This window comes from Episyrphus balteatus, chromosome 3, assembly GCF_945859705.1.
Source record: "Episyrphus balteatus chromosome 3, idEpiBalt1.1, whole genome shotgun sequence".
In the NCBI taxonomy this organism is placed as follows: Eukaryota; Metazoa; Arthropoda; class Insecta; order Diptera; family Syrphidae; genus Episyrphus; species Episyrphus balteatus.
This window is the reverse complement of record NC_079136.1, coordinates 72,618,378-72,642,661: the sequence shown is the minus strand read 5'-3', so window position 1 is coordinate 72,642,661 and position 24,284 is coordinate 72,618,378. Positions and strand designations below refer to the sequence as shown.

The 24,284-nt window shown below is 32.1% G+C and overlaps 4 protein-coding genes across 5 annotated transcripts in view; 2 read left to right on the top strand and 2 right to left on the bottom strand.

The window, feature by feature from the left end:
- The window catches only part of LOC129913524 (uncharacterized), a 72,948-nt gene extending 69,287 nt beyond the window's left edge, over window positions 1–3,661 (bottom strand). Inside the window, exon 1 of the mRNA XM_055992259.1 lies at window positions 2,677–3,661. Within this exon, the coding sequence (XP_055848234.1) occupies window positions 2,677–2,886 (210 nt within the window). The 5' untranslated portion in view covers window positions 2,887–3,661. The remainder of the gene's footprint in view (window positions 1–2,676) is intronic.
- A 4,967-nt stretch (window positions 3,662–8,628) lies between these two features.
- On the top strand, window positions 8,629–9,603 carry LOC129914357 (mite allergen Der p 3). The gene is made up of 3 exons (XM_055993561.1): window positions 8,629–8,802; window positions 8,868–9,221; window positions 9,280–9,603. Exons 1-3 carry the CDS (start codon window positions 8,686–8,688, stop codon window positions 9,571–9,573), a joined length of 765 nt encoding a protein of 254 aa, XP_055849536.1. The 5' UTR covers window positions 8,629–8,685; the 3' UTR covers window positions 9,574–9,603.
- A 4,727-nt stretch (window positions 9,604–14,330) lies between these two features.
- LOC129916002 (serine/threonine-protein kinase ULK3) lies at window positions 14,331–18,767 on the top strand. The gene is made up of 7 exons (XM_055995758.1): window positions 14,331–14,478; window positions 14,541–14,689; window positions 14,757–14,978; window positions 15,031–15,391; window positions 17,936–18,230; window positions 18,291–18,475; window positions 18,538–18,767. Exons 1-7 carry the CDS (start codon window positions 14,392–14,394, stop codon window positions 18,643–18,645), a joined length of 1,407 nt encoding a protein of 468 aa, XP_055851733.1. The 5' UTR covers window positions 14,331–14,391; the 3' UTR covers window positions 18,646–18,767.
- A 1,993-nt stretch (window positions 18,768–20,760) lies between these two features.
- The window catches only part of LOC129913096 (dedicator of cytokinesis protein 3), a 43,757-nt gene continuing 40,233 nt past the window's right edge, over window positions 20,761–24,284 (bottom strand). For both annotated transcript variants that reach the window (XM_055991570.1, XM_055991571.1), the window contains one exon: window positions 20,761–23,240. In XM_055991570.1, coding sequence (XP_055847545.1) covers window positions 21,762–23,240 — 1,479 coding nt within the window. In that variant the 3' untranslated portion in view covers window positions 20,761–21,761. The remainder of the gene's footprint in view (window positions 23,241–24,284) is intronic.

The window sequence follows — 24,284 nt, the reverse complement described above, 5'->3', positions numbered from 1 at the left end:
AATTACGAGAATGTTATTCATTTTGTTATTTCCTTTTTTGTTATTTGATACTTGTTTGCTGGTGTTTTTTAAAGGTTTTTTTATATACTGTGTTACGTAATTTGTTAATTGAATGAAAATTGTTAAACAGGCAATTACAAAACTTAAGTTTATGCAGATAATTTCGAAAAGCAGAATAATGGATTACTTCCTTGATGAGAAAAAACAAAATTTTTAAATAGCAACAAAGTGACACTACTCTTTTTTTAAGTTACCAATGTTTTCTGAGATGATTTTGTTTGAAGTCAATAATAATTTATTATATTATGTAGAAAAATATTTGAAAATTTGTTCAAAGAAAACAATTATTATAGGTCGTTTCAAATCAAAAGTCCCATGGAAAATTGAGCAAAAATAAAAAAAACTCATTCGCTTACTGGAAGTAAGCATTTACGAGGCAGCTGAACTTTTTCTAAAATTACTATAAAATAATGAAGAACAGTTCTTGATATCCCTATTTTAATTAATTGATCCGTCTGTGAGATTCACTGGGTAAGCCTCAGAAAGCGGAGGCAAGTCTCCCGGGCTTGCATCACTCGATATCCGCGGACAATACAAAAAACATACAATTATTTAATTATTTATCATTTGAAGGCAGTTGGGATAACTTTGCCAAAGATATTGTTATAGGACTAGGTGAAGATGGACCAGAAATGTCCAGTTTATATCATAGCAATTCATAACTTAAAATTCTATTCACATCTTTTCATTTGTATAATTGGGCAGTAAATATCTTATTTTTATTTTTCAATTATTTTGGAGTCGTCACCATAGAAATCATAAATAAACAAATTCAGATTTTTCGTTTGCTAATTTTTTTCTCTAGCATTTTTTCATTCAAACAAGCATGATTTGTTGTTATTTTTGAGTTGATTTGTCGCTATGAGCCAATAAAATTGAGTTTTTTATTTATTTGTTCTCCATTTTATTGGAAGGGAGAAAATAAACTCTGAGTCAGGACTTTTGATTTGAAACGACCTATATATGTATATTATTTTTCAAATAATTGAACAGTTTTTAGGAAAAACCACACCAGAAAGCGCTACGGTTGCATGTATATGAACAAAAATTCCAAACCGGAACTTCAACGTTCAGATGTGGATTTTTTGTTGATACAATTACCTATACCGCTATTTTGAAGTAACTCAAAAATACGACTTTTTTAAGAATTCCAAAAAAAAAAAAATAAATAAACGTTATCAAGGCGGCCTCGAAGCCACCTTTTGACCTCTCTTCCTTCGCATACTGCTTCCTACATAAACAAAATGCACAATTGCACACGTAAGCCAATTTTCAAAGAGCAAGGTATCTAATGTAGTTGTTTCAAACCATGGTGTTCTAACTATATATGTTTTTACACGGAGAAAAAGACCACCTAAAATTAAGCGGATTTATGCATGTTTTTTTTTTTGCCGTCTTAAATTAAGCGGGAATCCACTTAATTTAAGATGAAAATCTTCTAATTTTTATGATAGTAAGAAGATTTTCACCTTAAATAAAGTGGAGATCCGCTTAATTTAAGATGGAAGTTATCTTGGCAAAAAACCATGCAGAAATCCGCTTAATTTTAGGTGGTCTTCTTCTCCGTGTTTGTGTCAGCTTTGTGATTAGGGCGGGTATACGGGTAGTAAATGATTTATAAGTCATTGTAGCGCTAACTGAAAGTGCTACAATGAGGCTTTTATTTTCAAGCTCATAAAACCAAAAGGTAATGAGTCATAAAACGGTTTTTTGTCTCACATCATTGCATAGCCCTTGTAGCCATAAAAAAAAGAACTATTTATGTGGGCCAAAAATTCGTTTTATTAAGTTGAATGTAAAAAACCATATTGGAATGGACTTTAAGCTAGATTAAAGCATTCCCTTTGCAACTAGTTTAAAACCCATCTACTTGGAATACATCAAGGCAGTCATTTAGAACCAGTTCTTTTTGTATATTTTTTCATAAACCACCTTACATCAGTGTTAAAGAATAAGAAAATATATTTTTTTTTAAGCATTCGCAAAATTTTAATTTACGAGTATCTAGAAAACTATTTGAAAACAATTCGTCCATACATCTAAAGTACCATGGGGAAATTAAACCCCCACGATCCTTCCCTTGTTTACGGTCCCATGAGCAACAACACTTGACGACGACATCTCATCACATCACCAAGTAACATCATCGACAAACACTGCACCCAAAAACCAAAGAGAACCAGAACAAGAACAACTTGCACCCAGCTGCTGAGAGTAATAAAGCTGCTATATTGATGCTGTGCTTGAATAAGATTCGGCAAATTCTTTCGAATGAAGGTTAAATAAGAAACTATGCGACCGACGACGAGTGACGTATACAATTTACGAGCATCCTTTTGAATTTCGAGCAAAGACTTAAGTAGAGCTTATTTTGGTTTTAGCCTTCAACGAGACGACGACGACGACACGGTATGATAATGATACTAAAATAATTGAAGAAATAGCCAAAAAAAAAATGGATGGGAGATGGTGGAGAAATTTATATAGGATTCATCTATCCTGCTTGAGGCGGTTACATAAGATTCATATGGAAGCTGTGCGCCGCAGCCGTGCCGCGCCGCGCCGCTCTGTCCTAGATATAAATGTTAATTTGGTATAGTACCTAGTTGAACTTACCACACAGTATTTTTCGGATGACTTTGTGCACTCCTTAAGGTAGAGATGGGCGTATCGGTCCGAATAGTTAAGGCATGGTGTAATCGAGCCCACCCCCTCGTTGTATTGGCCGCACATGTAGCACTTAAGGCCATTTGTAATTGTAAATCCAATAAGAGCTATTGAAACTACAATAATGATGTTGGGAAAGCTTGTAATTGCGATGGCCATTTTCGAAATGCGTTATTATTTTTTTTATTATTGTTGATGGTTTTTTTTATTTTTCAAAAATTTTTGAAAAAGTCAAGAAGACAACAATTTAATTGAAATATACAATTAAATTTCTAGATATTCACAGTGTGTCGTCAAGTTTGAAACTTATAATTGCACTTTTTGTTTTCGTTTAATGAATTTGTTTTTTATTGGTTTAATTATAAATGTATTTTGTTGTTATTTTATCTTAGCAAGTTAACGCGACCCCTTTTATATGTTGTTATATTTTTTTTAACCGATGTCAGGGGGATGTGCTAATTATTTTGGTCGACCCTGCAAATTATTTTCGTTGGATTGGATTTTTTTTTGCTTTTTCATTGATGGGTGACGACAACGACGAACACCGGACTCTAGGACAAAGCTTGATTAATTGCTGGATTTTTGTAATTAGTGGCGTTATAGCTAATGACAATGACACTAAATTAGTGCGTGATTAGGTGCAAGAGCAGAAAAAACGGACAGTTTGATTTATTTCAATATAAATTCATTCACTTAAAGTTTCAATAATATTTGAAAAAAATTAATTTTACTTAAATTTGTATTCCAAAAGTATGGTAATCACACACAAATTTGATTAAATTAACATAAATTACAATTATGAAAATTCAAAATTCAATGAAATAACGGTAGCTAAAAGGTTATCTCTGTGTTTAAGAGAAATATATGTCACTCGCAGTGTTTGTCCGATATAATAATTGATGGGACTTAAAGACAGCGAAATTCCAAATTATACTGAATAATCAGAACATAGAAAGTACTGCAGGGAGATGCTGATGGTAGTGTTTTTATGTCGCGCACAAAATTTTAATTATAGATACATGGATGCTGCGCATAGTATCCACATGGTTTAGAGATTTGTTAGGGTTGAAAACTCGAATTTATTTGTATGGATTGTAAGCTTTGAGTATAAATGCTTTGGGTTACTTCGTTCTGAAATGGTAATGCCGGAATTCTTGATTTAAAGTTTTTTTTTTTTTTGTAATCCTGATCCGGTAACTTTTTTTTTAGCATTTGGAACTTTTAAAGCTCATATAAAGTTTTTAAAATAGAAATATTCTTCAATTTTCAAATAATTTCACAAAAAGCGGCTCAATTTTAATACCGAATTGGACTGTGGAATATTTATATACAAAATGTAAAATATTTCTGGATAAATTCATTTTTATAACCGCTCAAGCGACTGAAAATTTTAACGTCCGGTATTTGTTTTGTTGTTTGTTTAGTTGCAAAATTGATTTTTCGCTAAATGAAAGAACAAACTTGAATGTTCAAAAAGTTCAATTTTCTTCTTTTTTTTTTAATAAATGTAAGATCTAAGGGTTTTTTAAAAAGATAACCAGAGTTCTCGAAGAAAACTGCTTGTGCAAAAGTGAGAACTTTGTGAAAAATATGTCATACTCAAAAAGCTAAGGAGAGTAAGTAGTAAGTAGGTACATTTGAAGTGTTTTACCCAAGTGAGCTCTAAAGGAAAAATATGCCATTATGTTTGTTGAGCTATATTTTGTCGAGAATCATACTTTCCGTAGAGAGAAATGTCTAAAATGCCCCTCAATGTTAAATGACCCAAAAAAAAAAAACAAACAAATTTCACAATTCCATAAAAATCAGCTGTACCAAATTTGAAGAAAATCCGTCCACCCGTTTAGGCTGTAGAAATGTGTACAGATGGACGCACAACCGCACAGACGCACAGACGCACGGACGGAATTGTGAAACCCACTTTTTCGGACTCCTCCATCATCGTAATGTTGGTTTTGATTAATATGATTTTACAAAAAAATATCCTTTGCTACAGAAATGCCATCATTTTAAAGTAAAATTAAATGATGAACCATCAAGAAGACATCGATAATATCAGCTGCGCATATAGTGTTACCATAAATTAAAGTCTGTGAGTATAAAGTGTGATAATAGCTCTAAGTTTTCGTAATTTTTTCATGTTAATTTATTAAATTCATTAATTAAAAATTTTCAAATCCAACAAATAACAATAAAAATGTACTAACATTTAATTTTCACCACTAAAAGTAAGTTCTTAAACAACAATTTAAATATGCACCTTATGAATCTAATTTGTAATTGTATTTTTGGTTATATTAGTCAAATAAAAAAAAAAAAAAAAAACCCAAGGAAGCTGGAAAAAAACCAGCGAAACGTAGGGTAACAAAAAGATGAATTAGTGTTTCATTAATTACATCCAAGAATAAAGATCATTAAAACCCAAATAAAACATAAAGTAAAATAGTTTGTATCGATAATATTGATTTTATTTTATTGTACTGAATTAAAATTGAAAAAACTCTCTTTTATTTAGGATTGGATATCTCTAAAAGGTTTCGAGCAGTATAATTTGTTCAAGTAAGTCTACTTTTTTTCAGGCTTCTTTTATTGGATTTCACAACTATTTTTTTTATTTTAAAATGTTTTCATCACTCATAGAATATACTTCTTAAAGTCCATTAAAAACGCATTTTTTTTTTTTTTTTGGTTTTGTATACTTAGGTATACAAAACCCCACAATAGATAGATAGATAGATAGATAGATAGATAGATAGATAGATAGATAGATAATATAATTTTATTTTCCATTTAAAAAAGTTTTAACAAAAACATGATTAAGCTGGTATTCAAAATTAAGTTTGACAATAATTTGTTTTTAAGTTGTCTGTCAGGTTCAAAAAAAAATTTACTAATTATATTGAAGCAAAGCTAAGAAAGTTTTAACTAAATTCGTTTATTATTAAACTACGATATTTAAGCGACTCTTTTAAAAATGTATAGAGTTTTGGGTAGCAAAATCCGTTCAAAATGTTGAGGAATGTTGGCCGGTCTAGTATGACGTTTCCAAGATGTTTTTGTCGGTATCCTCTAAAGATGGGACACACACCAATGAATTGGAATGTATTTTCTGTCGCATCCTGATTACATAGAGTACATATGCCCACCGTGTCATCGCGAAAAACTTTAGCATTTAAGTTCAAAAGCCCGCACCTTGCTTTAAAGATCAAGTTGATCATGTCACGAGCGTTTTTATCTTCAAAGTAATTCGGAACTTCAGTATATAAAAAGTTGCAGTAGGTATTCATCGTGGAACTGTGATTGTTGTGCATTTCTGGTGAAATCGTCCCAATGCTTATTAGCAAGCTTAGTCAGCAGCAATTTGTGCATTTTATTCCATTTTGAAACTGGAGTTTCGAAACTGAAATCAATTTCAGTCTCTTGGAAAAGGCCTGACCTGACCATTCCTGGGCCCAATAAAAATTTTTCTCGATGACAGCTTCAGAGAGGATACGTGGCAAGCGGTTACGTGACATTGACATTACTCTTCGTATGTACGACAGATGCATCTTTAATGTGCTCAGGAAAGCCTTTAGGAGACCAGTTTCAATGTGAATTGCATAGTTAGGAGTATTATCCGGCAGACCAAAGCGTTGAAGTTTTGCAGTTTGAATGTGTTCTTTGTATCCCCACACTTGCGCAGAGTAGTGCATTATTGACTTTGTTGCTGCATGATAAACCTTGTTTTTAGCACAGTGAGTAACAAATTTGGTCCTAACAAATTTAGACCATGTCGAGTTTATCGAGTTTTTCGATGATATAAGTCGATTTGTTTAGGCCCATTTGCTGAAACGAGTCTTAAATATTTAAGTAAATCATAAAGGCCTAAGTTTCACATACCGGTTTGCACGAACTTAAAAGTAACCCCTAAATCTGACTAAGTTTAACATTATTTAGGATGAGGAAATAGTAGATCATAAGGGTTTTATGTTCTTCTTAAGCAATTTTAACTGCGAAAAAAAGAAAAAAAACACCCCTTAAAAATGATTTTGGGTGTAAAGTGAACAATAATTATAAGTTTAAGAACGGTTAACTTACTTTATACGTGTTAACTAGTAGCAGATGGTACAATTTGCCGCACAAATTCGTATACATTTTTTAACATTTTGCTGTCAAAATTTTCACACACAATACAAACAAACACAATGACACCCAAATACATACACAAAAATAAATCTTTCAAATTAATAATTTGTTTTTTATTGAATTAAACACCATTTATTTCACCGCTTTCACTAATATTCATTTTTTCTGCAATAAACATAGACAGAATAACAAAATTTCTTGAATTATTTTCCGTAAATTGTTCAAAAATAATTTAAATTAACTGACGTTTGTGTCGATTTGACAATTTGATTTGAAGCTCTCAGCGATTTCTCGCATGAAAGTAAATCATTGCTAGGATTAACATAAATATTTTTTAGCAACTTGGAATAAACTAAGAACAGACCTAGCTAAGAAATTTATGATCCGTATGAGCAAATGGGCCTTAGTGATTATCCCAGGACATGTTGTAGGAGAAAGTAACGCCAAGATATTTGTATTGGTTGGTTATCTTTATCTCACTATTGTTGAAATACCATTTTTCAGCTGCTGCTCTTCTACCACCATTCCAAAAAATTACTATTTCAGACTTTTCTAGGTTAAGAGCTAGGTTCCAATTGTTGCAATATCTGCTGAAGCTATTGATTATCGTTTGTAGGGTATTGGGGCAGTCAGAAAGGAGAACTATGTCGTCGGCGTATAACAAAACGTTTATTTGCTTATTATTAACGAGGAGACCAGAAAGCCACAATATCCATTGTTTCTATTGCAAATATGCAGTCAAAGTAGACAAGATCGAATCTTCGGCACTTCAGCTCTACCATTTTTTTTATATCACAGAGTAATGCCCAAGCCAAGAGTTTTTTATAAACAACTTATAATTTACTCAACAATTTCAGTTCAGAAAAGTGAGAAAAGAGCTTACCTAAGCTCATATTTTTGCATTTGACCCTATTTCTCTCCTTCATGAATCTTCAGTGGGAACTTACATCTTCAAAAGTGAATTCTTTTTTCCACAAACAAGTGAAGCTTCATTAGAAAAGAGTGAAATTTATACCTACTAGAGTTGAAATTAATTCCCATGTGAGGGTTAGTTGCCGTGAAGTTAGTTCTCTGCACCGAAAAAAAATGTTTGAAATGTCCTTCGTCATATTTTATACCATCGTCCATCAGTGTTTTAAGTGTTTCCTCAAGTTTTGGATTATAAATGAAAAATGAGGAACTTCTCAAGTAAAAATGCCACCTCAGAAGTTCGCTTGAACCTAATCTTTGTTTATTGAACTTACCCAATGCTCAAATTTATTGACACTACGATTAACACTGATTATAGAATTAAATGACCAGGCGTCTTATACCTTAATTGCATGTCAAGCACCATAAAGGCGCATAATCGTTATAGTTCCAACCGTTCGCAAATCTACAATACCTAATCATTTTACAATATCTTACTCGATCATGAAGTAGGTTGTAAAGATAATCCCAAGCGTTTTTAAGTTCTAAGATAACATACCATTACCATTATACTTAAAGAATATACACATTAGGTTCTTCCCGTACATAAGAAAGTAAGTCAATAATCAAAACAATATTAAATCACCCAGTCATTAATTTTAAGCTGTCTCGAATATCACAAAGTTAATCAGCAAAAAACTTTGCTTTTTTTCTATAATTGTGACTGATTTATAAGTACCAACAATATTGGCATTAAGAAAACCCAAATAACGTAGGTAGACGCGTTTAAAAAAATTTAGTTCAATAGCAGGGACTTTATAATTCGCTGATTGCCTTATCGGATTAGAAAATTGCTATAAAAACCCCTTTAATCGATTGGATTCGGATTAGTATTTTTCAAAAAGTCGTACTTTTAGGTCGGAAATGGTCATCAGGATTGTGTTAGCGTGTTTGCTTTTCGTAGGAGTGGCACTTTCCCTACCCTTGGAAAGCCGAATCGTAAACGGTACTACTGCAGATCCTGGACAATATCCTTTTGTTGTACGCTTATTTTTGCCAATGATAGTGTGTCGGAACTACAAAATAAATCTTCTAATCATTCTCAGGTATCATTGCGCAGTTCTTCGGGCTCACATTCTTGTGGAGCGAGTATTATTAACAGTCAATGGATTCTAACAGCTGCTCACTGCGTCCAATACAAGAAACCAAGTTCGATTAGCGTTCAATATGGAGTTTCGACAATTTCATCAAAAGGACCTAACGTTGCAACAGTGAAAAAAATTATTTGGCATGAAAATTATATTCCCACTAGCAGATATGACGATGATGTCGCCCTATTACAATTGGAAGGAAGATTATCATTTAATGGAAAAACAATTGCAGCTATTAAGCTACCCGAGCAAGGTTTTGAAGTTCCCGGGGGAGATATTGGAACTCTTGTTGGATGGGGACTTGAGAAGGTTTGATAAACCTACTTGTTTTATATGGGTTGTTTTTTTATCAAACTTGTAATTCTAGACGGGCGGAGTAGTTCAAAAGGATCTTCAACAAGTTGATTTGAAGATCTATTCTGATGAAGAATGCAATGAAAGACATAATGGAGTTACTAGTGTGCATCAAATTTGTGGGGGAGTTGATGAAGGTGGTAAAGGACAATGCAGTGGAGACTCAGGTGGTCCACTAGTTTATAAAGGTGTTCAAGTTGGTATTGTCTCATGGAGTCGGAAACCATGCACTATTGCTCCATATCCCGGAGTTTATACCAAAGTTTCGCATTATATTGATTGGATTATGGACAAAATTAATGAATAAATTATAAAAAATTATGTAAATTAAAAATGAGGGAAACATTTTCTTTAACTAGTCATGAATACTGACAAAATATTTATGTTCATCCTATTTTAATGGAATTAAGATGACATTAGTTAATATGATTTTTTCTGAAAAAAAAACAACAAATTTACCAAATCTCGTTAAACCCTTTACACAGCTCATAAACTAGATTGCGATTGGCATTTCCCCTCTTTTATCAGTGCTAAAAGAGTCTCTTGATAAAAATAATCAATTTCAAAAAGTTTAAAATCTCATGCATTTGCTGTTGGAAATGTGCACAAAATATCCAACTAGAAATGTGCTGGAAAAATTTTTTGGAATTCACATTATTTTCATGTTATCAAAATGCACTGTGGCGTATACGTGTTCTTTTTTGTATATATTTATTACATTTATTTTAAACTGCATGCTAAAGAGTGGGGAAGAGAAGACGGTTGATCAGTCTAGAAAATGTATGTTAATTTTATCTTGCGAAATGACACATTGGCTCACATGCAAAAAGAATTAGCTTAAGCTCTATCTTACTTTTCAGTACATTTTCTAGAGATCTACATATTTCAAGAAAATGAGATAGATCTCAAGAAAATGTACTGAAAAGTGAGATAAGAGCTTAAGCTCATTTTTATTGCCTTAGAGCCATTTCTTTTAAAGTATTTTATAATGTTGAATGGAATGAGAATTTATACGACAACTCTAAAATATTGTGTGTTATACTACGTTTCCACCTACCCTAAATCCGAGATTAATTCTAAATCTTCTTAGCTAAATCTCGGATTTAGGGAAGGTGGAAACATTAGTCTAAGGTACGTGTGAATTTTGGTTTTTAAATTGAAACATTTTTCCGGTATATGTTGTGACAAGTTTAAACTTCTTCGTCTGTTTGTTTAAACTAACTCAAGTCAACAAGAACTGTGGAAATATGGTTTTTCCCCTATTTATGTTTCATTAAGGTTCCTATTTCCTATCCTGAAACAAAAAAAGATTCAGGTTGTAAAACACGTTTAAATCATGTAACTACTAATGTTTCCATTAATCCGGATTTAAATTTAGTTTGTAAAATCGAACTCTTCATTTCTTTAGCTTTGTTTAATGCAAATTTAGGAAGAAATATTTGTTTGCTTATTTAAAACATGAGCAACAAATTCAAGATTAGAGCAAAATTAGCAACAAATTAGCATCAAAATTCTGCGTATCTATTCAGATTTTAGAAATTTGGGGATGTGGGTGCTATCTTGACGTCAAGATAGCGCCCACACCTGATTTTACCAATTTTGTGGGGCAAGGGTTGGAGCAACAAATTCAAGATTAAAGCAACTAATTAGCAACAAAGTAGCAACAATTTCCTACATCCTTATTTTTTTAATTTTTAAGTGTGGGTATTATCTTGATGCTTCACCAGTTCCACAATGCATTTTGTACATGAAGGAGATGGATTTAAAAGTTGAATTAGACCTTTTTGAAGTGGTGTTAAGAGGCCCTTTAATTTGATACCATTTTTTGTCTTAATTTTTAAGCAATTCCCAACTAGCACAACAGCTTCTATAAATTGAAATCTAGCTCGGACACTTTTTGGTTTTGACATTGAATAATTTAGCTCGGACATTTTTTTGCTATTTGAACTGATTAAGTTTTTGATTTGATTAATGAATATACTAGGATGGCCGAGTGGGTAGAGTGGTGGACTACCACCAAGCAGATACGAATTTCGATTCCTGGGTGTGGTAAAAAAATTATATACTTTTAAAATTTTTATTAATAGAGATACTAAAAACTAATGGAATGTTATATATAATATCAGATCAAAAGATAAAATTCATGATTTAAAACCAGTTAAAAAAGAATTCTTTTGTTTTTGTAGTTTTTTTTTTTAATTTCGATAATACATGTATTAAAGAGCTATACAAGATCTTCCAAAGCTATCTGCCAAATCTCAAAGCTTCGGTAGAGCTTCGGTAAAGCTTCGTTTAATATCCTTATAGAGGGTCAAATTTGTATAACTTTCTCCTTTTTCCATGCCCAACAACCTTACTAAAGTTTAAACGAAGCTGAAATGTAGCTTTTGTAATACCTTAACCGAAGCTGAAATGTTAGTTGGGTTAAGACTATTTGAGAAAACGGTTTAAGTGCATTTCGAGGTCAAATTCTGGAGCAACAAGTTCAAGATTAGATCAACTAATTAGAAACAAAGTAGCAACAAATTCCTGCATACTCAGATTTTGGAAATTTCGTGATGAGTGTGCTCTATCTTGACGGACCCAACCAAATCACTTGAAACTGTGGATAATGAGTGAGAGATATTCATAGGGCATAATTTCTCTACAAAGTAAAAGCATAACATGAAATTGTAAACGAAAAAGAAGCAATGAAACTTAAAAATGTAAAATTGGGATGTCATCAAACATCAAATTTAATTTCTCTCTTTGTTTCTTCTTAAGACAAGAAATAAATACAGAAATTTATGTTTGACAATATCCCTGTTAGATTGGAGGTTTTATTTTTGCTTGAGTGGAAATTTATTGCAACAACTGCACATACCTATCTCATCTCCTCGGAGTAGAAGATTATGTGTTATTTATTGTAGTACTAGTTTTACTCATCGGTAAACTACCACCTCCAATGGAAAATGGCTAGTAACAAAAAACAAGACATATAAAGTAACTCCATATTCATTTTTCTTTTTTAGTTCAGAACAGATGCTGAACTGTCAAACAAAAAATTTTATTTCTTTTTTACCTCTTAACATTCAGAGCTTCAAAGGACAATGGTAATTTTTGTATGGGAGCTGGCCCTGGGACCAATAACGATGAGTCATATGTCATTGGAAAGGTATTTTTGCGTAGATCAATTGTTTATATGGCGCCAAGACTCAATTCGCTGTGGGAAAAAAGTTATAGCCATAAATGTAGAACAGGGTTAAAATAGTTTAATAGACGGAGAGACGACCGTCGAGCGACTTAGCTCATATGGATAGAGGGTAAAATTGGTGTCAAATGAAAGATAAGTTGATAGAGAAAATGAAAAAATAGGGTTACCGTTTTTAAAATGGGAACTTCCATGTGGCAACCCTGTTTTTAAAGAAAAAATGGTATATTACATATCTTTGTAGTAGAATCAAATAAGAACATTTTTGAAATGCCAAATGAAAGCTAAAATAGTGAAAAAAATTAATAAAATAATATAAGGAATGTTGGCCTACAAATATGGCAACCCTATTAAAACAAGCGAAAAAAACACACCAAAAGAGCTTTTTTATTTAAAAGATTAGGTACAAACCTTTGGGATATTCTCTTCTATCTTAAACCTGTCGGGTGCCACCTCTAAAATATGAGCAAGTACTCGGCAACCCTACATGAATGCTAAGAAACACAGAAAAATTTTTTTTTTTTTTACAAAAATGTATGGAATTTGATAGAGTTAAAGGTCAAATATAACATATGATATTACACATTTTGGCCAGTAAAAATAATATTTTTAGTATTTCTAAGCATTTGCGTAGGGTTGCCGAGTACTTGCCCGTATTTTTGACAGCAAAAGATGAGAGCAGAGTTTATCTTTTTAGTCCATATAAAAATTGTAGGTACTCTGTTGTTCCAAAAAGATTATTTTATTTGTTTTTTTTTTTCAATTTAAGTAGGGTTGCCATATCCCAACATTCCTTATTTTATATTTTTAATTTTTTCCTTATTTAAGCTTTCATTTGACATTTCAAAAATTGTCTTACTTGATCATGCTACAAATATATGTAATAAACCATTTTTTCTTTTAAAATAGGGTTGCCACATAGAAGTTCCCATTTTAAAAGTTTCAACCCTATTTTTTTCATTTTCTCAATCAACTTATCTTCCATTTGACACCTGTTTTACCCTCTATCGGTATAAGCTAAGTCGTTTGACGGTCGCCTATACGTCTTTTAAACTATTTTAACCCTGTTCTACATTTATAGCTATAACTTTTTTCCCACAGCGAATTGAGTCTTGGCGCCATATAAACAATTGATCTACGCAAAAATACCTTTCCAATGACATATGACACATCGTTATTAGTCTCAGGGCCAAAATTAACATTGTCCTTTGTGTTTTTTTTTTTTTGTTCTGAACGTGTTCTGAGCTTGTTCAGAGCGCAATCGATGGACTTAGAATAAAATAACAGAGCTGAGCTGACCGAGATGAGTTTTGAACACAAGCATTTGACAAGTGAAATTGAAAAAAAATCTCAAACAAATAAAATAATGGCGCAAGAGTGCAGTATACTGGCCTATATAGGCAGTCTAGTTTTTTTTATTTTAATATAAGCCTGGTATGCAGCTCGAGATAAAATTTAACTCGCATACTAAATTTTAGCCGAGATAAAATTCCCATACAAGTTATCGATAATTTGTATGGGATCCATTTTAGCTCGGCTAAAATTTTTCCATAATTTGTATGGGAGCTAAAATGTATCTCGAACTACGTACCAGATCTGAGATAAAAAAGAAAAACGCCCCATAAGAAATATTGGCTTCTTGACATATTTTTTGCTATCACTTTTTTTTAAATGGTGGAGCAGGGCAAGGTGCCATAAAATTGAGCTCATGTAACTGAAGCATAAACACAACACTGCTCTACTCCGTCGATAATGTAATCCTCCCTGTTCTATATTTTCCCATATCATTCCTATATATTTTTTTCCACCTGTCAAAAAAAAAAAAAAAAAATCAAAACAACCACAAAAGAAGCAAAATATTTATATTGATCAAAAATTCAAGTGAAAACCAAAAAAAAACAATATTTATTTTTTACAAATTTGTATCCAAACAAAATGTCCATTCCTCGCATAACCGAATATGAAATATTAGAAAAATTAGGAGTAGGAAGTTATTCCACAGTTTACAAAGCAAAGCACAAAGTAAAAATTACAAAACATTTTTGCATAATTTTTCTTTTATCTACAATTTATTTTCTATTTAGAAAAATCGAACATATCATGCAATAAAATGTGTGGAAAAATCTTCTTTATGCAAAAGTTCAACTGACAATTTAGTCACCGAGATAAAACTATTACGCTCCTTGACTCACAAGTACATTGTTGGCCTCGATGATTTTTTCTGGGACGATAAGTAAGTATAATATGAATCTCTCTGTCCTATTTGTTACATGTCGTTATTTTATTTTCCACTCAAAAAGAATGATATACATCGTTCTTGAGTACTGCAATGCTGGCAATCTATCGGCCTTCATTCGGTCACGCAAATCACTGCCCGAAGCAACTTGCAAGTATTTTTTGAGGCAATTAGCGTCTGGCATTCAGTATATGCGTTCGAATGATGTTTGTCATTTCGATCTGAAGCCTCAGAACTTGCTACTAACTCGAGGAACCAATGTCACTCTCAAGATAGCTGATTTCGGGTGAGTACAAAAGAATCCAAAAAACTTTCCTTGAACACAAAATTATTTGCAGTTTTGCTCAGCATCTAAAATTGGGTGAAATCAATCAAAAACTTAAAGGATCTCCACTTTATATGGCTCCAGAAATTGTTGGTAAACATCAATACGATGCTAAAGCTGATTTGTGGAGCATTGGAGTTATTTTGTATGAATGTTTATTCGGGAAAGCACCTTACACATCCAAGACAATTGAAGAGCTGTTGATTAAAATTAAAAATAATGAAAAAATAACAATACCTCCAAATACTAAGATAAGTGCCGAGTGCAATGATCTGTTGACACGATTATTGCAACACGAACCATCCAAACGAATATCGTTTGAGGATTTCTTTACACATTCATTTATTGATCTCAAGACCATTCCGTCAGAAAAGGTAATTACTTTAATTCTTTTTTCTTTATTTTTACAGCTGAAAATGAACGGCCTTAACTGAGAAGTCTATCTCACCATATGGCGCTAAAAAGAAGATGTGTAACGATTTGAAATTCTTGTTTTTTTTTTCAAAATGTTAGAGAAATTTTCAACCTTGAATATTGCTCTATTAGGACAACGTTGTTGAGGACTGATCATGTTTGTATTAAAATTTAAGGTAGACATAGAAATTTGAAGGCGATGTTCCAGAGACCCTATTTTACTACAATTGACGAAAGGTTTTGGCAGATTTTTGTATGCTTTTCGCTCTAAGTGTTACTGTATTTAAATGCTTAACTTGGTGAATAGTTAAATAAATAAGACCGAAAACATACAAAAACATGCCAAAACCCCTCCGTGGAATAACCCTAATGTGAATTTCTATTTGCCACAAAAAATGCCACAATTAGTTTTTATCTTTTGTCAAAAAATACCCAGAAATACTGGTATTTAAAATTCTATTTTCCAAAAGAGATAATTTTATTGATTTGAAATTAAATTTTTGAGATATCGATTTTAAATGAGATTTACACACGCATTTTAACATACCGCAGTATTTGCCATTTATGTGAACAATTTTTTTTGCAAATTTTTGATTTGTTTTTTTTTTTTTATAGAAAAATTGCTCACACTCAGTTACGAGTAAAAATAAATCATTTGGCAATGTCCATCTGCCCATTAGTATTACCGCTGTAAAATTTAAAAAGGTAAAAAAAAGGGGCCACAAATAAGAAGCATTTAATTATTTTATAATAAATTTCAAAATCAAATAAAAAAAATTACATTTTTAGCGGTATTTAAAGCTTTTACTTCGGTATCGTTATCATAGATTTTCAATATCTCATCCAAAAGCTCACTTGTCAGAAAAAGTTTTTTTTTACATTGGTGTAGAATTTTTGGGGCCGTGTACTAGCAGGTGTTTGCTCCTAAAGCACATACAAAAAATTTGTTCGGGTCTGTTCATTAATTGTAGTTGAGGTAAAAGGCATAACATTTTACGAACCGTAGCATTTATGCCAAAGTGGGTTCAAGGGATCGATCCTTATAAACCTCGTCAATGGTTCGTCGCCACTGATTTCCCATTTTTCAACAAATTCATCATTATTTCTGGAGTCGAATACCGATATCTGATTTAGGAATATTTTCTAAAACATTGTCTTTGTCGCCTTCTTCATTGCCGATCAGAACACTAGTTTCCGGGGGGATGGCCAGAGACCGAAGCGAAATTAAATTTTCTACAAATTAGAAGTATATCCTCCGCGAAAGTTCCATATATGTAGTCAAAAACTAACGTAATGCATTTTTTTTTTTGTTTTTTTCTTATATCTCACTTAGGAAGTATCTTCCGTACAAATTTTTCAAGTTATACCAAATAGCTCGAAAATGGCTCTAACGATTTGGTTTAAACTCTGGAGACGTAATATTAAAAGCAATTGCAATAAAACTGCATTTTTTAATTTTCTCAAAAAAAGTCAAATAACAAAAAAAAAAATGTCATTTAACAAAATTTTGCACTAATTGTCGGCTCTTCCCCAACATAAACAAAAATTCTGCAAAATTTATATAGAGGCAGCTCTTAAAGTCTACAAGTAAACTTAACATAAAAGTGTTTTGAACTGCAAGAGCAAGTACCTACGTGCGACCCAGTCGTGCATTTTATTTTTTCTAGGCTTATATTTTTACGTCTCAATTGCAATGATGATATGATAACCAACGGGTTTTTTGTTGTAAAAAAAAGCAAGGTTCAATTTTCAATGCGACCCTTACCGGTCAATTTATTTAAAAAAATAAAAATAGTTTTAATACTTTTTTTGAACAAATGCAACTTTTGCGGATGGTATGTTTTTTATTTTGTCCCCATACAATGGGTTACGTGTGTAGATCTATACAGTGACGATATCTGCATGTTTTTTGAAGCCAAGCTACACAAACTTTGTAACTGATAGATCATCTCTCATGAATTAAATTGTTTACTCATTGCCAAGTATTTCTCACCTTAGAACGTTCATTGTAAGATCACTGATAATATAATCTGCTCAGAAAAATATGAATCATTTTTTTTTTCCTTACCAGACAAGCCTTACCAGACAAGGAGCTTTCAAAAATAAAGATTAAAAAGCTCTTTCTCAATTGGACATTTTTTTCTCACTCACTCTCATAGGAAAGAAGATTTTTTTTTTCAAGAAAAAAGATGAGCGAGATGATTTTGTGTGTATTTACTGAATATTTTAAAGCTTTTGGAAAAGCTTTTTTTTGGTCAATTTCAGTTTCATATATCATTTCTCTCCATATGAAGAAGACATCTGTATAATTTATTATCACATTTCTTTAAAAACGTATTACTACCAAAACTTGGAAATTATTATGATTCGAAAAGTAAAATTTTATGTTTAAGGATTTCGAAGGTATCTGTGGTATTTGAGTTTTTAGTTTTTAACTTTTCTGTCAACAGTTAGTATATAATAGTAATGTACTTTATTAATTTTGTGTTATTGTTTTCCCTTAGACCCTCCACAAAGCTATTCAATTGGTCACAAGCGCCGTTGAATTAGACGAACAGAAAAAGTACAAAGAAGCATATTATTTGTACTGCCAATCACTTCAGTATTTCGTGCCTTTAATAACAGAGGAACCTGATGCAAACAAACGACAAGTTCTAAGAAACCGAGCCTTAACTTATCTAAAAAGAGCTGAAGAAATAAAAACTGTTATATTGAACGCGAAAATATGTCCATGCGATGATACAAAGCAACCGTGTGTTTCTGAAATCTTAGAGCCAGATGAAAGATACAAGCAACTTTGTTAGTAATTTAATTATTTTCGTTAGTTTTATTTAATACAATTAAGTTTTTAATTTTAAGATGCTGTTTCGAACTCAAGTCCATTACTTAAAACTGGTTTAGAAATTGGGCGCCAAGCAGAGCTTTATTCGTATGAAAAGAAACTCGAAGCTGCATTGGAAGGATACACATCAGCTTTGGGCATTCTTGTGCCATTTGTTAATAATGAACCGAAAAGCGATCGAAGACAACTTATTTTGCAACAGGTTACAATCTGACAGTACTTTTATCAATATCTTGAGCTTTAACTTAAATATTTAATTTTTAGATTGATTTTTGGATGAAAGAAGCTGAAAGCATAAAAAGCATAATTTGTACGAAAGATATCGATGACGAACAAAAAAATTCATCTTTACGAAGCTGTGTTATTCAATAATAAAGCAAGACAAAACTTTATTGTCTTTAAAATGTTTAGAAAAAATCAAAAGTATATTTGTAGATGATTGATTCATTTGTTATTTATTATTTTTATAAAGTCTGTTAATTTATTATCTAGGATATTGTGAGTTTTATTTAAGTAGTTTGTTCAAGGGTTTTTAAATCAACGGAAAAAAATGCATGCAGTGGATATGAATTTTCCTTTTATTGGAAAATTTAAGGATGAACTTGAGTTATCTGGAAACACCATAGTAATTTGTATGTGATGAAAGATAAAGGTAAGCCTAGCAATATAATTTCGTACTTTGAATATTGATCACTAAATCAACAAAACCGGTGAAACAAAGGTCGCTAAATTAAATAAAATGCACGACTGGTACTGGATCGCACGTACTTGCTCTTATAGTTCAAAGTAGATAAATATTAGCTAACCATTAGAAAATCATCGATTTATTTAGATATGAGAAGGAAATGAAAACAAAAATATTTTTTTATTTTTCATTTAGAATGATAAGAAATATATATCTTGGGGTCTTTTACTTAACACGAAACGAGCGGCAAATAAACGATAGTTACGACAAAGAGCGATTATGTAAAACTAGAAAATCTTTTGGCCAAACTAAACCGAATAAAATATTTTTTCGAGGATCATATGCATTCTAACGGCAGACGCAACAAACGAGAACGAAAGTCAAACGATAGATAAATGGCAGTCGTAAAGATTGACGAGTATCGTTGAAGTAAAACGATTATCGTAATACGTAGTCGCATTTCAACGAAAACGAAGTAGTTTCAACGATAATCGTTTTACAAAATAGGGCCCCTGTAAAGTTTAAATAAAATCGGTCCAGCCTTCAACGAAATTTACATAAATAACAAAAATGTCAGTTTTCGCAAAAAATGGGAACGCCATATATTTCCACTATCAGATTTTTTTGAGAAAAACTAAAAATGCAGTTTTTTTAGATAGCCTAGACTATTGCTCATACCAAAATTAATCGAAATCGTTAAAGACGTTTTCGAGAATAACATAATTAATCGAAACATTTGTGTGAGGTACAAGTTCTAGAATTCAAGTGAAGTTGAAAAAGGCAACAAGCGATACTAGGCTTTAATCGAAGACGTAGATTGAACGAGCCAACGTGAATTTCTCCAGTCGTTGATATAGCAAAAGAAAATGAGTTCCGACTGCGCTTCGATATGCATTGCCATAACGATATTATATTCTTGTTTTTCTCAAAAACGTTGCTAACAAGTTTGATTAAAAAATACGTAAGCGCACGGTAAAAAAGTGCAGAAAAATGGAGATAAAATATTTCAGCTAAAATTTAGCTCAATCTGCGCACAAGGCTTTAGTCAAGACCTTTATTACATAAAATTAATTGTATCCCTAAATTAATATGGTCATTTGGATTCAGTTGTTAAATCAACAATAGCCCGTTTTTAACCAAATTTGGTATAATTTTCCCTAACAAATGTACAAATAAAACTAGGTAAAAAAATGTCTCTTTGGCTACGGTTTATTTATTTTAACTCTTAACATTCGGCCCTATTCTGCTATTCGATTCACGTGAATCAAAAGATTCCCTTCCTTTATAACAAGAAATTGGCTTTGAAAAACTTCTAATTTTCCATAGCAAAGTGTTGTTTCTGCCTGTTTTAGAAATTCTAAAGAAAAGAAAATTGTCTAAGTTTGATTTTAACCGCCTTTTTAACGCTTCTTATTTTTGATTTTCACGTGAATCGAATAGGAGAATAGGGCCGATTATCTTTGGCTTGAGATTTTCAGCTCAATTCATAATCACCCCTGTTTTGGTACGATCCCAAACATTTCTGGAAACAAAAACGAAGTCCTTCTTTTCATATTTTTCAGGAGTCTTTTGTTCGGAATACTGCTCAATACTGTGTTCTCCTAAGAATATAATTCCCTCATTCTAAATTCGCCGGAATACTATTCTTCCCTACATTTAACTGTCCAAACAAATAATGTTTTTTTGATGTACCTTAACATATTCCATAAAAAAGTTTCCAGCAAAATAATCAATTACATGCATATGAAGAAAGCGATCTTTAAAAAAAAAACTATCCTAAATAGGTTAATAAAACAAATGGATTAGTTTAGTATGAGGGCATACTTATAATATATTTTTGTATCTTTTATTTTATTTTTTTGACTAGTTTTACAATATAAAAATATACAATAAAAAACTTACGTTCGTATGCACAACACATCGCTGATTTGATTTGTATTTGTTTTTTTTTAATTTTTGTTTTACCTCTCGACTTTTCGCTTTTTGATATTTTGTGCATCACATAAACTATTGCAATAATGGTGTTTTCGATACAAATAAATTTTGTTTTTTTTGTTTTTGTTTAAATGAGAAAACTCGCTTACATTTAAAATACAATATAATTTATAATATAGTTTTAAAGTTTTTATAGTAAGCCAAAAAAAAACAAAGAATTTACAAAATATAGAAAATCAAAAAAACAAAAACTTAGATTGAAAAATACAAATACTGAGATTCATTAGGGAAAGATTGTTGTTTGCGCGATAAATCACATTGAGTTTCGAAAAAAAGAATGACAAGGAAATTCTTATATTATATAGAGTATATCATTTAACTTAAAACAAAAAATTAAAAACAAAAAATTACAATAAGCACAATATTCCCACAACCTTCGGTAAGTTTTTTCTTTCTTTTTTGATATTGATTACAATAAAAATTAAAAAATAAATGATTATTAAATTTTAAAACTATAAACATGCAAGATGAAAAATATATATCTAAATGGAAATTTATAATTTAAAAAAATACATTTTTTGGATTCGATTTTTGGCACAAAGAACGTAAAAATTAAAACTTAGGATTCTTTTTTTTTTATATATGGAAACTAAATATGTTTTCCTTAAAATCAATTTTTAGAGCATCGGTGGAAAGGAAGTAATTGTAAAAACTTATTGTTTTCCAATTTATATCGGAAGCTCAATTAAGAATAAATTTAGGAGTTAGGAGGATTAAATTTATTTTGTTATATAACTTATTTTTTCTATACCGATATAACGAGTATTTTGCAAATCCATATTGCTCGTAATTAGTAAAAGAATTATGTTCATAATGCATCAGGACTAAAGGCATTATTTTTCGAATTCTTTGGAGTTATATATCCCTCATTGGAACCGCCATTTTCCTGACAGTGATGCTGTGAGCATGACGATGGGGCTCGTTCATCACAATCAGGTGTAGATACATTTAGTGACTTCGGTGGAATCGGTGGTGGCAATGGTAGATCCAATTCAAACGAATTGGGTGAGTGGTGGTGCTCATGATTGATGTTCAATCCAACATCGGCATCCTGATGGTTGTTGGGTCCGTCTAAGGAGTTTAAGTTGTTTAGTTGATTGAGTTCGTTCGAACTTGTTGATATACCAGAATCACGAAAATCATTTGGTGGATAACAAATGTTCATTTGTCCACCATCGGCATTCATATGCTGATTGAAATCAGCTTCGGGTTCATCGAAACTAATATCAACTACCGAATATTTTTGGCCTTGATGTCTTGAATTTGAGTTAGAATTATAAGACTGATCTGAAAATTCATTGAATTGTAAAGGAGGATTTGATGCTCTTTTGTCGGGAGTAATGCCACGAGGTGGAAGGGGCGGAGCATTGGGAGAGGTACCGCCACGATCGCGAGGTAGAGTCTTTGGAGGAACTTCTGGGCTATCCATATTGCATACAAATCCTGTTGATTTGGGTCTGTGAGGGACCGGTGGAGCTTGACCCTTCATATCGCATCGAGTTATATCCGAAATATTGAGATTCTCTTTGCTGAGTGTTTGATAGGAGTTAGTAATCTGTCCTAAGGAAAGATTTTCCACGGGTCTCACAGTTTCAGCGGGTCTAGTATAAATTTCATCATGTTCATATATACCAAACGAGTTTCCACCCAAACTAAGAGTTCGTTTTTGAGTTTCTGTGGGTAATGGTGGTAGAGGGGTATTGACTATACTCTCAGAATATTGTCGTTTCAAACGACCCATGCCCGACAAGCTTTGTCTTAACTGAGAGAATCTTTCAAGTAAACGATTATGCAATGGTTGAACTCCTGGCGGTGCCAATTGTCCATGCAATTCCAAAGCTGTTTCTAATACCTGAATTTGTTCCAATATCAGGCACTTTAGTTTTTGTACATTTGCCTGTTGGCCATGTCCCTGAGCTGATTTGAGAAAGTTCTCGGAAAAGAATGCTTCTTGGTATTTGCTAATGCCACCCATTACATTTGCATCGATTATTCCCTGCAATCGCATTGAGAATGGGTTAATATTTCGTTTTGGATCACTTCTATATTGCACAATAAGATCCCATAGTTCTTTGCCAACGTTATTCATTGTTTCACATGCAAATTCGACAGGAGTTATTTCTTGAACTGATTTGGAAATGACTTCGAACCAACGTAGAATGCCAGGCAAAGGGCTATCAATGTCTAAGGTGGTTCGTTCGATCCATAAACTTTTGAATTCGTTGTCTTTGTCGATGGGGCCTTTATATATGGGACGGTCGTAAATGAATCGTGTGACATCGTTAACCTGAAATAGACAAACAATTAGAATAGGTAATGTGTTCAAAATGAATGCAGGGCAGGAGGCATACATAAGGGACAGAATAAAAAAGGCAGCGGCGGTAATGAAGAATGAGGGATTGAAGGAAATTCGGGAAGGCCTGGTTTGGAGGGTGATGGGATATGGGGATGGGAGGAGAGACAGGAAATGGAAAGATTGCAAGAGAAGTACCTCCAAAGGAACGCTTGGGGTAGAATGGCAAACACAAGGATACATGGTGAGAGAGGAAACAAAACATATGAGATAATGGATAAGAGGAAGAAAAAGGAAATGAAAGTACGAAGAAAAATTAGCAGGTGGAAAAGGAAGCGAAATAGGAAGGAAATGTTTGGAGGAGAAAAAAAAAATAAACGGGTCGCACGTACTAACTCTTAGAATTCAAAGTACTAAACTTTTCAAGACTTTCTTATACAAATTTTGTAACTGGTAGACCAGAATGTGTGTCTGTGGCTTGTGTCTTGTGTCGCTGTCAAAGTTAAAAAGTATGAAATTAGTATATTGGTGCCAGAATACGTAGCTGTGGCTGTGGCAAGGAAATTCGCTGTGGTACAAGTCGAGTCGACTTTTACTTCAAGCTACAAGCGGAATGACTTTTGACGTTTCTAATGTGGTTACTCAGTTAAAATTATTTTTTTTTCAAGGCAATTGACATTTTTGTACGCCACATAATTCTGTTCATCTTTTCTACATTTTGAGCGAATTTATTTGACATCTTGTACCACGACGTTTTTCTTTGCTACAAGCGAATTTTCATTCTGTTCAACCAGTAAATGTATTTAATAATAAAAAAATTTTTTTAAAACATAAATTTCTCTTTTCAAATGAAAAAAACAACTCTATAAATGAAATTAAGCTCCTAAAAAAGTGTGCAGTTTAATTTTTTTTAAGATGCATTTTTAGAAAAAAAAATTTCAAAATCGTTAAAACCGATTTTTAAAAAACTTATTTTTTTAAATAATTTTTTTTGAAAAAAAAAACGAAATTTCAAAAAAATTCAATGTTCCGTTTCCA

Coding starts and splice junctions, on each gene's coding strand:
- LOC129916002 (XM_055995758.1), top strand. CDS start 14,392: ATGTCCATTCCTCGCATAACCGAATATGAAATATTAGAAAAATTAGGA. Junction 14,479..14,540: donor TTTACAAAGCAAAGCACAAA/GTAAAAATTACA, acceptor TTTTCTATTTAG/AAAAATCGAACATATCATGC. Junction 15,392..17,935: donor AGACCATTCCGTCAGAAAAG/GTAATTACTTTA, acceptor GTTTTCCCTTAG/ACCCTCCACAAAGCTATTCA.
- LOC129914357 (XM_055993561.1), top strand. CDS start 8,686: ATGGTCATCAGGATTGTGTTAGCGTGTTTGCTTTTCGTAGGAGTGGCA. Junction 8,803..8,867: donor CTGGACAATATCCTTTTGTT/GTACGCTTATTT, acceptor AATCATTCTCAG/GTATCATTGCGCAGTTCTTC. Junction 9,222..9,279: donor TTGGATGGGGACTTGAGAAG/GTTTGATAAACC, acceptor TTGTAATTCTAG/ACGGGCGGAGTAGTTCAAAA.